Source organism: Gracilinanus agilis, chromosome X, assembly GCF_016433145.1.
Source record: "Gracilinanus agilis isolate LMUSP501 chromosome X, AgileGrace, whole genome shotgun sequence".
NCBI lineage: Eukaryota > Metazoa > Chordata > Mammalia > Didelphimorphia > Didelphidae > Gracilinanus > Gracilinanus agilis.
The window spans coordinates 59,161,437-59,175,342 of NC_058136.1; the positions used below are offsets into that span (position 1 = coordinate 59,161,437).

General features: G+C 48.8%; 1 protein-coding gene across 1 annotated transcript; it reads left to right on the forward strand.

The window, feature by feature from the left end:
• Positions 1-439: 439 nt before the first annotated feature.
• On the forward strand, positions 440-10,406 carry ALAS2 (5'-aminolevulinate synthase 2). The gene is made up of 8 exons (XM_044682851.1): positions 440-488; positions 629-854; positions 1,978-2,162; positions 3,461-3,640; positions 4,840-5,004; positions 6,347-6,615; positions 7,616-7,778; positions 10,035-10,406. Exons 1-8 carry the CDS (start codon positions 440-442, stop codon positions 10,196-10,198), a joined length of 1,401 nt encoding a protein of 466 aa, XP_044538786.1. The 3' UTR covers positions 10,199-10,406.
• Positions 10,407-13,906: the final 3,500 nt, after the last annotated feature.

The window sequence follows — 13,906 nt, forward strand, 5'->3', positions numbered from 1 at the left end:
AGAGACAGAAACAGACCTGGTGTGAGGCAGAACTAAAAGGAAGGAAAAAAGAAAGTGATAGATGGACAGAGAACAGGGAGGGCTAGAAAGGAAGGTGATAATGGAGAGGGAGAGAAATTGAGAAAGAAGGGAAAAAACAGAGAGGGAGGGAAACTGAGTCAGGGGAGGGAGGGCTAGAGGGAGAGAGAGCAGGTAGATAGAGATAAAGTCAGACATGCAAAAAGATGGGGAGAGAGGAAGAAAGGCAGCCAGACAGAGGATGCTTAACAGAAAGTGATATAGAGAGGAAGGAAACAGACTGAGAGGAAGACAGAGGAGGGGATTGAAATAGGAGGGAAATGGAGTGAGAAATGGAGATGGTCGGGTACAGAGAGGAGGGAGGGAATATAAAAAAGAGAAAGTGAGACTGATAAAAAACAGAAGACTGAAGTGAGGAGCTATGCAGAAGAATCTGGACAGACAACCAGGACAGGGAGGCTTTGGTTCCAGTGCCAGAGAGGCCCTTGACTCACTAGAGAGCTGGGATGGCTCTAGAGAGGTGGGAGAAGGGCCAGGCCAGCCAGGAGGGGAGAGTTCCTGAATCTTGAGTCTGAGGGAGAAGGTCCTTAACTGTCCCATCTCCCCACAGGCAGCCAAATTTTTGACTATGATGCCTTCTTCAGCAGCAAGATTGAAGAGAAGAAGAGGGACCACACCTACCGGGTGTTCAAGACCGTCAACCGCAAGGCTGATGCCTACCCCTTGGCCCAGGACTTCTCGGAAGGGGGAAGTGTGGCCACCAGGGAAGTGTCCATCTGGTGCAGCAATGACTACCTGGGCATGAGCCGGCACCCCAGTGTGCTACAAGCCACACAGTGAGCTCTGGGGGGGGGCCCTTTAACCAGAGCAAGTTAGGCTCACTGAGATATAGGAAGTTAGAGCTCTGAACAAACAAGCTTGTATGTATCCAGGATGACAAGGCGCTAGAATGAGAAGGATTGGGAAAGGGTTCCTGAAGAAGATGGGATTTTAGCTGGGACTTGAAAGAAGTCAGGAGGCAGAGATGCGGAGGGAGAGCATTCCCGGCAGGAGGGACAGTCACTGAAAACATCTAGAGTCTTGGAGGAGATGGAGAGTCTCGTCTGAGGAATAGCCAGGAGGCTGGTATCACTGGTATCTCTGTGAACTTGGGCAAGTCCCTCCCTCTCTGGTCCACGTTTTTTCTCTTCTGACAAATGTAAGATGAGGAGGCAGAATGAGATAGCCCCTGAGGACCCTTCTTGCTCCACATCTGTGATCCCATAAACATAGCATAGTAGATTCTCGGGACAGGATAAAAGTGAGAGCCGGAGAATGTCCCAAACTACACTACAGGAGAATCTTCGTTTCCAAACCAGAGAAAATCCAAAGCTGAGAGTTAGGGAACATTAAAATCTTGGAACCAGAGCACGTTAGCATCTCAGAGCCCCAAAGCAAGACTATGAGTGAGGCCTAGCGCAGGCCTTGGCTCCTCTGGGAGCTCAGGCCTGGTCTGGCTGGGGGAGAGATGAGGCATGTTAAAAGGAATGGATTCAATGGTGAGGAATGGCTTTCAAATACTAAATAGTTCCATTGCCTCCTATCTGTGCGACCTTAGAATGTTCCTTTATGACCGGCCTCTGTTTTCTCTGCTGTAATGAGGAAACACTAAGGTCCCTTCCAATTCTAAATCCCATCCTTAGAACCTTCCATTCCTGGATCCGGAAAATGGACTCAGAGGTGGAGTTGGACCCGGGTCTTCATAATTTGAAATGCAAGGCCTTTTGTGTGGTCCCATGCTACCTGGGAGATGAGGGAAGGCTTCCTGGAGGACTCTTTCAAGCTGTAGCTTAAAAGGCTTGCCCAGCTCCTCTGAGACGTCCTTGGTCCTCTTGCTTCTCTTGGCTATGCCCCCAGGCTGGGCCTCTTGCCCAAGGAGAGCCTGGGATACAGCTCTGCACTCTTCCATTTTCTCCCTAGGGAGACCCTGCAGCAGCTTGGAGTTGGGGCTGGTGGGACAAGAAACATCTCTGGGACTAGCCAGTTCCATGTGGCCCTGGAGCAAGAGTTGGCTGACCTTCACCACAAGGATGCTGCCCTGCTCTTCTCCTCTTGCTTCGTGGCCAATGACTCGACCCTGTTCACCCTGGCTAGGACCCTGCCAGGTGAGGCTCTGGGAGTTTGGCGCAGGCTGCTCAGGGCCACAGCACTGCTGACACAGTGTTGCAGAGAGGAAGAATGTAAGCTTATCGAGGCCATGGACTGTTCTGGTTTTGTCTCTACAAGCCTAGACTGCAGAGCAGTAGCTGGCACCTGTTTGGTGCATCAATAATTGGGTGGCTTGGGGAGTAAATGAATGAGTGAATTCAGATTTGCTGAAGTCATCCCCAAGGAGAAGCAGCCACAGGGTAGGAGAGAGGTCTGGCCCAGCCCACAGACAGGAGAATGAGGTTCTCATTCAGACTCACCTATTTACTATTGCAGGGCCTTTAGGAAAGGTCTTTGCCCTACTCTCAGCCTGTTTCTTCTTCTTGTTCCTCTTTTTAACCCCTCACCTTCCATCTTAGAGTCAATACTGTGTATTGGCTCCAAGGCAGAAGAGCAGTAAGGGCTAGATCAGTGATGGCAAACCTTTTAGACATGGAGTGCTGGGCCCTGCCCCTACCCCACCCCCAAGGCTGAGCATTATTCCAGCCTCCCACAGAGACCACATGCTGTGCCCCTCCCCTTCACCGAGTGCTGGGCACAACCCCCTTACCCCACACAGGGGAGGGAGAAAGAGCTCCCATTGGACTGCTGAGCAGATGGGTGGGTGAGGTGAGGAATATCCTCAGTGAGTGTAGAGAGTGAGAGGGGAATGGCCCAAGCTCTCCACTCCCCTCCCCTCTAGCTCTGCCACCTGTAAGTCACCCACCTTACCCCCTGTGCACTCCCATTGGGCTGCTGGGCAGAGTGGCAGGGGATGTGAAAAAATGTCATCAGGTACGGTAGAGAGGGGGAGGGGAGCAGCTCCACCCAAGCCTCTGCCTTTCTAGTAACCAACTCTGGGGGGGGGGGGAGGAGACCACATGCTCACAAAGAACACTCTGCGTGCCATCTTTGGTATCTGTGTCATAGGTTCACCACCACTGAGATAGACAATGGGGTAGGGGTAAGACAGCCAGGAAGTATCTGAGGCCGGATTTGAACATTTCCAGGCTTGGCCCTCTATCCACTAAGCCACCTGCCTGCCGCACTCCTGTTTCTTCTGTCAAATAAGAGGCTTAGATTGATTGACCTTTAAGTACCTTCTTAGCTATAATGGTTTATCATTCTCTAAAGACTTCCTAGAAGAAGTGGGCTTCAAAGCATAGCCCTTCATGCTAAATCATCTCTGTCCTAGCCTTGGCCTGGCCTCCCTCCTAGGTAGCCAGGGGGTGCCTAAGGACCTGAGGTCTGAAAGGCTGGTCTTATCTGCCTGCAGGATGCGAGATCTACTCAGATGCCGGCAATCACGCTTCCATGATCCAAGGCATCCGAAATAGTGGGGTCCCCAAGTTTGTCTTCCGTCACAATGACCCTAAACATCTGGAGGAACTCCTGAGCAAAGCTGACCCCCTGGCACCCAAGATTGTTGCCTTTGAGACAGTACACTCCATGGATGGTGAGTAGTTTGGGGTGCAGGGATGGAAAAGGGGAAGAGAGGAATGCAATTGCACTGCCTTATTTCTCTAATAGACACATAGCCCAACCTCTCACTGCCTTATTTCACCAATGGAGACAAACTTGTGACTATTTTACTGTCTTAGTTTTCAAACAATGTCTAAACCCTCCTACTTCCTCATTACTTCAAAGGAAAGATATCCAAACCATCCCACTTCCATATATCTTACCCACCATCTCATTCCTCCAATCCAGAAAGCACAAAAGTTCCAAGCACATCCCTCCCCTACTCAAGAAGCTTCAGTGGTTCCCTATTACCTCTAGGACTCCTCAGCCTGGCATTTAAGGCCTTTCCCAGACTGATTTCCAGGTTTACTGTGTAATAGACCCCTTCACGCACTCTGTCCTAATCAGATAGGCCTACTTGCTGCTCTGCATACTTGCCTCTAAAATTTGGTCTGGGTAGATTTCCCCACATCTATCTCTTCAAACTCTTCTTTTTCTTTAGCACCTCTGACACTTTTCCCAAGAAGCCTTTCCTGATCCCCCTACTTGTCAGTGTTCTTTCCCTCCTTATTGGCTTTTCTGTCCTGCTCACAAGCTAGATTCACTCAGAACATAGAAGACAGTTCATCAACGCTTGTTGGATGGGTTGGGAAAGATGCCTGTACCATCTCACTGCCTGGGAAATCTATTGGGCAGTTCTCCAACAGAGAAAATATGGCCTTTCCTCAACACTCCCCCACCAACAATATCGTAACCATCCCACTGCCTGATTTGCTTAACTTTAGTAGCTACATAGCACCAAACAAGCATCTACTAGTGCCAGGCCAGGTGCTAAGTGCTGGAGAGAGCAAGAAAGACAAAAGAATCTCTGCTGCCCCAAACCCTATCTCTAACCATTCTACTACCTTCTGTTCCCAAAAGAAATGATCAGCTGGGTGGGAAACTAGAAACAGAGGTTGAGGTCTAGTCTCCAGATGAAAGAATGAAAGGGCATTTGAGGGAGGAATCTTATCTAAGACTTAAGCAGAAGAGGTGTCTACTGGGTATCTCTGATGATCTCTTTCTCTGCTCTCCCCCTCTTCTTTCCAGTGGGTGTGTTTCTCTTTGGCACGCTCTCTGAGCCCATTTCTCTTTCTGGATCTTGGGCTTTGTTTCTCATCCTCTCTCTCTGGGTCTCTCTTCCACCCCTTCCAGGTGCTATCTGCCCCCTGGAGGAGATGTGCGATGTGGCCCACAAGTATGGGGCCCTGACTTTTGTGGATGAAGTCCATGCTGTTGGCCTGTATGGTGCAAGGGGTGCTGGAATCGGGGAGCGTGACGGTGTCATGCACAAGATTGACATCGTCTCTGGAACTCTGGGTGAGCTGCCTCGGAAGGAGAAGGGGAGACCTGGGTACAGATTGAGGGATTCTCTGACAATTCCCAACTCCTGTTTGAGGCTTACTGAGAAACTCAGAGCCAAGGAGGGGTCTTGTTTCATCTTCCCCACCAGAGCCTTGGAGACAAGAAGAAACTAAACTCTGATTTCTGGCTGCCCAATGGATGCCACCTGTGGATTGAGCTGGTTTAGCTGGGAACTCATTAGGTTTTGCTTTAAATCAAAGCACTCAGAAGTTGTAAGGGGCCTTAGAGGGCATCTAGTCCGACTCTCATTTTCTATACCAGTGAAGTGAAGCCCAAAGGAGGGAAGGGATATGCCCACAGACACATAACAAGTATATAGAAGAGGCAGGATTTGAACCTAGGGCCCCTGACTCCAAATTTGGGAGGATTTAGCTGAAGATTCAGAGTTTCACTGGGAATTCAGAAGGTTTTACTATGGCACCAGGGGTCTTAGCTGGGGATTTGGAGGGATGCCTGGGGGCACCGAGATTTACCTGGCTAGAGTTGATAAGTCATTTCAAAAGGATTTCTCCAGATACTGGGAAGATTTAGAGGTAAAGCTGGAGTTCAGCTGGGTGTTCTGAGGCCTGAGGTTACAGGGGCCTTGGAGAACAGTCATGGCTGGTGCCAAACAGGGAGGCTTATTCCATTCTTTGACTGTGACTCTCCTGGCAGAACAAGAGCCTTGTGTATAGATTCTTCAAATGCTGGAAGGCTTCCTAAAGGCCACGTGAGACTTGGCCAAAGAGAAGAGGGTGTGTGAGGGATTCCACCCAATTCAGCTGTTTCCCCTCTCTTCCCCCTCATCACCATCTGGGGCCCCATGGCAGTGGGGAGGGCACAAGGCTCATTGAACAGCTGGCTGGGCCACACCCTCATCCCCTGGCTCCAATCAGACTGGGCAGACACAGGCAAGGAGCTCCCAGGGGCCCAGAGCTCTTAATCATCCCCAGACACATCCTTATCACAACTCCCAGTCCCCTGTCTGGGGCTTGAGGAAACCCCATCCATCTACCACAGAAAGAGCCTCTAAAAGGGGCTGATTTCTTCCTCTCACACCTTCTGACCTTTCTCTAATAGGCTACTGCACCTCCATCTTCCTCTTTCTTCCTCCTGACCTCTTGCCTCTTCAAATGCCTTCCCATCTTATCCTCCTTCTCATTTTCTTACCCCTCACCTCTCACTTCTTTCTCAGTTCTCTTTCATCCAAGAGACATTTCTTTTTTCCATTTAAATACCAAGTGGGGGTGTGGTAGGGGACAGCTTTGAAGGATTTGGAATGATGGGCCCAGAGGATCAATGTCTCTTCCCCTCACAGGAAAGGCCTTTGGCTGTGTTGGGGGTTACATTGCCAGTACTCGGGACTTGGTGGACACGGTGCGTTCTTATGCCGCTGGCTTCATCTTTACCACCTCGCTGCCCCCCATGGTGCTGGCTGGGGCCTTGGCCTCGGTGCGCATCCTCAAGGGCGAGGAGGGCCGTGCTCTACGTCGTGCTCATCAGCGTAATGTCCGTCACATGCGCCAACTGCTCATGGACAAGGGGCTTCCTGTCATTGCCTGCCCCAGTCACATCATCCCAATCCGGGTGAGGGAGCCCTTTCTGGGAAGCCTGCTCTCTTCTCTCTTCTGAGCTTCCCACTGAATTTTATTTCTCCTTGTAACTCTTCTAGCTCCAAAATGTATGATATAGTGAATGAATGAGTAACTGAATGACTGAATGAGTAAATGGGTACAAAAATTAATGCATGAATAAGTGAATGAGGAAAAGGAATGAATGAAATAATGACAATGAATAAGTTAATGATTGAATCCATGAGGAACAATGAGCAGGAATGACTGAATGAAGGGGTGAGTGAATGGAAAATGAAAATTCATATCTACATTATTGTGAATGGCTAAGAAATCAATTGAAGGAGGTGACTCTGGTACATGGGAGAGAACTCTGGGTCAGAACACTGGGATTACTGACTTCTCAGCTCAGCCACTAGATTCCTGGTGTGACCTAGGCTGAGTCACTTCCCATCTCTGGAACTCAGTTTTCTCCTTTGTAAAAAGGGAGGGCAGGGGGCAGCTGGGTAGCTCAGTGGATTGAGAGCCAGGTCTAGAGACAGGAGGCCCTGGGTTCAAATCTGGTCTCAGATACTTCCCAGTTGTGTGACCCTGGGCAAGTCCCTTCACCCCCATTGCCTAGCTCTTACCACTCTTCTGTCTTAGAACCAATACAGATTAACTAGGAGCAACAGGCACAAGTTATAGGAAAGCAGACTTGAGTGATGCTATTGACACAATCATCACTGTCAAACTATCTGTGGGCTCATGTGAGAAAAGGATAAGACTTGCTCTGGTTGGCCCAAGACAATAGAACTGAGAACAATGGGAGAAATTTGCAGAGGCAGATTCCGCTCAATGTCTAGAACAATTTTCTGCAAGCATAGTGGGCTACCTGGGGAGGAGGCGAGTTCCCCGTCCCTGGAGGTCTCCAAAAAAAGGCTGGATGATCACTTCTTGGGGATGTTAGAGAGGGGGTGCCTGCTCTGAGTCTGAGATCTGATGACAGAAGGGACTATTCTCTCCTATGGACTCAGGTTGGAGATGCAGCTCTCAACAGCCAAGTCTGTGACCTCCTGATTTCCAAGCACAACATCTATGTGCAGGCCATCAACTATCCCACAGTGCCCAGGGGTGAGGAGCTGCTGAGGCTGGCCCCCTCTCCTCACCACACCCCCCAGATGATGGACTACTTTGTTGGTGAGTTATCGTTCCCTACATAGGCTTCCTAGCCGTGATATGCCCTGTCTTGACCTGAGTTCTCTTCTCTTTAATTGGGGTCTCAAAGAATAATGTTGGGTCCTGGAGAGAAAGGCTCAATGGGAGGCTCTGACACTGTCTGGATGCTAAGGAATAACTGGAGGAAGGGAGACAGAGTGGAAGTGAATGACTAACAGTTCACATATACAAAGCTGAGAGAGAGACAGAAACAGAGACAGAGATTGGAAGAAAGGAAAAAAGAGGAGGTTGGGGTCAAAGATGATACTGAAGGATATTTGATTTAGAGCTAAAAGGTATTTTCAAGGTCTGGATCTAGCTCATTTTCCAGATGAAGACCTAATCCTGCCCTGGCTCTCTTCTCTTTAATATAACATGTATGCTGCACTTTAGGATTGGCCAAGCACCATCCTCCTAACAATTCTGAGAGACCCCCATTTTGCAGATAAACTGGGAATGAGAGGTTAAGTGACTGCTCAGAGTCACACAGTTGGTTTGTGGAAAAGTTGAAATTCAAATGCAGGTCCTTGGACTACAACAAAAGAGGAATGAAGGATGGACATCCACCAAGACAGTGAGAAGGACGAGGGCCAAGAGGTAGACATTGACAGGGATCAGGAAAGGAGAACAGAGAGAAGGCAGCCTGGCATAATGGAAAGGGGGCTGGAGTTTGAGCCAGTAATCTGGGTCCAAATTCTGCTTCAGACACTGGTTCTATGATCATGGGAAAAACCAGCTTTTTTAGCCTCAGTTTCCTTCTTTGGGAAATACCTGCGTTGCCTGCAGTGTTGGCTAAAGCACTATGCTGGGTGTGCCCAAAGCCTTAGTGCAGTTGTAAGATTTAAGATTTTGGGGACACACGTAGGTGAACATGCTGCCAACGGCAAGGGAAGACACTTTAGAAAGGTGGGACAGGATAGTAACAGTTGGAGATAAGGCATGGGGGCCAGTGGCCTATTCCAGCTCACAGGACCAATGCAAGCTGAGAGAATCCCAACGGTCTGATGGGGAAGGGAGCTTAAGAGATTCACTTCTTGAATATTTTCAGGGTCTCCAATTTCATCTTGGTGGCTGTCGGGTGACACAGATCCCATGAGTGACTTTGACAAAATGGTTCTCCACCCCTCAGTCACTGTGGTGACAAACCTTTCACTAGTGCGACTGGGCTGGGCCTCAGAAGGGTGGGCGCTGCATGAACAGAGCCTTGGAGAACCCACTTAGGGTGCTTCCATTCCACAACCCTGAGAGACCCTGGAGGTCTTAGGGCAGGAGAGATCATGTGGTGACATTCCCCTCGAGGGGGAGGTTCTTAGCATCATGGACTGTCACAGCAGAAAAGAGTTTACAGGCAGTCTGCTCTAACCCTCTCATTTTACAGAGGGGAAAACTGAGGCCCAGAGAGAAAGGCCTCAATGAAGGTCCCAACAGGAGTCAAGGGCAGAACCAGAATAGCAGCCTGGGTCTCCCGAGTCCTGGGTGCAGAGGTCTTGTGGCCTGGATCATCCTTTGGCCTGCCAGCTGTGCTACAGAGATTGGCAGGATGGGTAATGGCAAGAGCTTTGCCTAATGTGGACATTTGACTTGCTTGACTATGTTCATTTGTTGTGAGGATTTTTTCCCCTTTTTCCAGTGAAGATGATGGAAGAGGGAAGGAGAAGAACCAGATACTTGATAGATGAAAAAAATCACATTTAATTTTTTTACAAGAGCCCTGGCCCCGGGGTGAAAACCCAGCTCTGTCACTTGCTGAACCTCAGTTTCATTCTCTATAAAGACCAGAATGGGGAAGAGTTTCTAAGGGTCTTTCCACTACTGACATTGTGAACTAAAGTCATTTACATGCTCAAGACCTCTGTCCCCATCTGTAAAAATGAGGGCATGTGCTTGTAATCCCTGCTTTTCAGGGAAACTGAGGCTAGTAGATGACTCAAGTTTGAGAGTTGTAAACTAGGAGAAGGCCAGCACCATTATGGTGAGCCCCTGTGATGGAGGGTAAGGGAACTACTGGAGAGGCAGGACAGTTCAGTTTAGAAGTGGAGCACGTCAGGTCCCAGGACCATCAGTTGTGGAACAGGGCTGGTTGAGACAGGGAGGTCTGGTCTCCAAAAGCCCCCCCTCCCCCAAAAGAGGATTGGATTTAGTGTTCACTAAACTTCCTTCCCGCTGTAACAACCTGACTCTACAGAGGACTGAAGGAGACATGTCTAACTAAGGGTCTCCCTGCTGTCTTTCCCACAGAAAAACTGCTTGAAGCCTGGACTGAAGTGGGCCTGCCCCTCCAGGATGTCTCCTCTGCCGCCTGCAACTTCTGCCGTCGCCCTGTGCACTTTGACCTCATGAGCGAGTGGGAACGCTCCTACTTTGGAAACATGGGCCCTCAGTATGTCACTGTGTTCTCCTGAGGGGCTGCAGAGGGGGAGGCAGGGGAAGATATAGTCACACAGGAAGTACATTCCTGGTCCTGCCTCAGTCTATCTCATCATTGTCACTTTCCTTTTTCTAGTGCTTTAGATTTGCAGTGGGCTACCCTGACAGCCACTTGTAGAGGGAAATCATGTAAGAATTCATGTATGTGTTCAGTAGTTCAAAGATAATAAACTGCATCCCATAGCCAGATGTCTGTTTACTCAGCAGGGGGTGAGGACAGGGAGACATCCATACAGGATCTGGAAGGCAGCACCAAAGGGTCCGGGTCCTGTCCCTGGCCTCATGCCCAAGAGAGTCAGGAGGTCAGAGTGGAAAGGAAGCTTAGTGTGCACACAAGTCTACACAACTCATTTTACACAGGAAAAAACTGAGGCCCAGCCAGGGAAGATTCTAGAATTAAGCTTCCTGGAAATCAGGACCATACCCCAAAGTGAGAAAGACCCAAGACAGGCTTAAGTCGGCAGGCAACAATGAAGAACTATCTTAGAAACTCGAGAAATGAGGGTCAAGAAACACAGAGTGCCTGATTAACAAGTGAAACAGGCTGTTCATATGGGCAGAGCAGGGGATCACCAGCCCAGGTACTGCAGTGACAGCCAAAAGATGGTCAAAGACCTAGAGAAAGGGCCCCAATACATTGGAGACCTTTGGAATAAAATAAGAGTTGAACAAGAATTGGAAAGGATCAGAAGACACCAAGGGATCCATATGGATTAGCCCCTTGAGGGCTCCATGTGGTCATGAAAACAAGTGGAAGGGTGGAAAGATACTGCTGCTAACCTCTCAAAGGCGACCAATAATCCCAACAGCTAAATGGATTAGCCTTTACTCAGTCCTCATTCTAAGCCTTACGACCACTCTCTCCTGATAGCCACTCTCCTCCCACCTATCTGCCTGAACCTTCCCAGCCTCCTTTGCTGGTTTGACAACCTACTCCACCCACTACGTGCAGGTGTCCCCTAGGACTGAGTTGGGCCCTCTTCTCCTTCCACACTGTCTTGGTGATCTCATCAGATGCTTTGGGTTCAACTATCACTTCTATGCAGGTGATCCCTAAGTCCCTAAAGCTAGCATGCCTGCTTGCCATCTTCATCTGGATGTTCCCTGGCCACTTCAAACTCAATAGGTCTGAAACAGAACCAGATCTCCCTGCCCATCCCTCCACCCCACCACCAACACAACTTCCCTCTTTCTGCTGAGGTCCTTACTGTCTTTTCACTCAGCCAAGTTCCCAACCTGGAAGTTTTCCTTCTCTTCTCCTTTACCCTCCACTCTCTGTAGGCAATTACTGGCCTAGCTGGATGGAGTCTACCTTTCCGACATCTCTCTCACAGCGGCTCCCTTGTTTGCATCCGCATGATCTCTCACTCAGGCTGCTGTAATAGCCTTCCTTTTAAAAATATTTTATTGATGAGGTTTTAAAATGATCACTGTCGCTTCCGAATGACTTTCCCTCTCCTCCATCAAAAGAATTCTCCGTTGTAGCCAAAACAATAATTAGAATCAAGCTCACCAGTGATTGGTTGTGAAAATGCATTCCTCCCTCCAAGCCTGCTACCTGTCATGTGATCTCCTGGAAGAGGATGCTTGCATGGCCATTGAAATCACAGATACACAATGAATTTATCAGTGTTTAGCCTATCAAAACACCTGTCCTTTACACTCCTGAAGGTGTCATGGAAATCGTTTTCCTGGTTCAGTTCATAGAAGACTTCCAAGTTTCTTTGAATCTCTTAGAGAAATGTGTTCATCACACTCACATACCACAACGTGTTTGGCCATTCTCTAATTCAGGGCATCCAATTTCCTCCAGGGCAGCTAAGTGTTACAGTGCATGGAATGCCGGGCCTGGAGTCAGGAAGACCTGAATTAAAATCTGGCCTCAGATACTTCCTAGCTGTGTGATCCTGGGCAAGTCCCTTAATCCTTTTTTGCCTCAGTTTCCTCAGCTGTAAAATGAGCTGGAGAAGGAAATGGCAAAACACTCCAGTATCTCTGCTAAGAAAACCCACAAATGGGATCACAAAGAATCAGATACAACTGATACTACCGAACAAAAGTATTTCCTTCTAGTTCTTTGTTACTACTGAAGTTACTACTATAAATATCTTTGCATATATTCGGCTTCGGACTTCCTTAGGGGTTCTAGTGCAACAGCCTGTTGATTTTCTGGTCTTTAGTCTCTCTCTCCTCTCCAATCCATCTTTCCACACTGCTGTCAAATTCAAATTGTTAAAATGCATCATTCTCCTACTCGAAAACTCAGACTCACTCAGTATTTAAAGCCACTTGCAAATCAGTTCCCACCTACCTTTCCAGCCTTATTTCTTAGCGCTGCCCTTCACGAGATCTCTGGCACACTACCTGTTTTCTCCCATTTCCATGCCTTTCATGAGGCATTCATTCTTCAGACACGAGATGCACCATCCACCTGACTCCTCCTCTCAGCCTCTTGCATTTCCTTCAAGGTTCAGCTTAGATGCCACCTCCTGAAGTCTTCCTTGAACCTTCTTCCTCAGATGACCTGCTATTTGGTTTTTTTTGGTACACTCTGTGCCCTCCAACAGACCACAAGCTCTTTGAAAAAAGGGACTATTCTGGTTTTGCCTTTGGACTCACCAGCACCCACCACAGGGCCCTGCATAAAGCACACATTTAAAGAACTCTGCAGTTAAAGGGCATCTGAGGGACCTTAAAAGTCCATTTCTCAGGGGATGCTGGACACTTCTACTCAGATGGCCTAATGAGCATCTCAAACTTAACATACTGGCCCCTCTGCAGTCACTTCATGATATCACTCATTGCTGTTGGCCTCAGCCTCAGCCAGTCTGAGTCAAAGTAGCTTCTGACTTAACAGACACAGAGGGTGGAAGAAAGAAACCATGAGGAAGGCTTCCCCTTGCTAGCTCAAGAGGGCAGAGCAGAGCAGGCAAGTCCAGTCCTACTTCACTTTGCTGTGCCCTTTTAGGGTCAGATGAAAACCTGGCTGGAAATTTCCTACTCTGTGGACCAGCCTGACCATCATACATATCCCCTACTGGGAAGAATTCCTTTTGGGCAGCCATTGGTTGGCATTATGGCCTTGGGGCAATTGCTGAGATGGTGTTCTGGCCTCTGGCAATGGGATTTCCCACCAGAAGTTGACACCCTTGGCCCAGCTCCTAACTCTACACTCTGACCCCAAATTAAAACTACAAAGCTTTAATTAAATTAAATTAAAGCTTTCCCTGCAAGAACCTACCAAGGCCCCTGGAAACCTGAACCTCCCCGCATTCTGGCCCGCCCAAGACCTCGTCAGGGCTCTCAGATCCTAACCTCAGCCAATCAGACAGACAAGAACATCAATAAAATATCGGTGGATTCTAGACTTAAGAGACAGAGAGATTTGGTTCGAGTTCTGGCTCTGTTCCTTGGCACCTGTTGTACACTTTAGGCCATCCCTTTCCTGGAGAAATCAAAGGTGACTGAGATGGTAGTAAAGGCCCTCTCGCTAACTAGGACAGAGGGGCAGAACAGCACAGGACAGAGGAGAGCTCAGGCTCCTGGAGCCCAAAAGACTTCCTTACCTGGCTAAGTCTGTGGCAATACTATTACATGATGAGAGCCCTTGGTGAGTCCCCACAGGGAACACAACTGAGGGGGTTTGGAGAAATACCAAAACATGTGCTTCAACTGCTCCAAGA

Coding starts and splice junctions, on each gene's coding strand:
- ALAS2 (XM_044682851.1), top strand. CDS start 440: ATGCAGAAGAATCTGGACAGACAACCAGGACAGGGAGGCTTTGGTTCC. Junction 855..1,977: donor AGTGTGCTACAAGCCACACA/GTGAGCTCTGGG, acceptor TTTTCTCCCTAG/GGAGACCCTGCAGCAGCTTG. Junction 3,641..4,839: donor GACAGTACACTCCATGGATG/GTGAGTAGTTTG, acceptor CACCCCTTCCAG/GTGCTATCTGCCCCCTGGAG.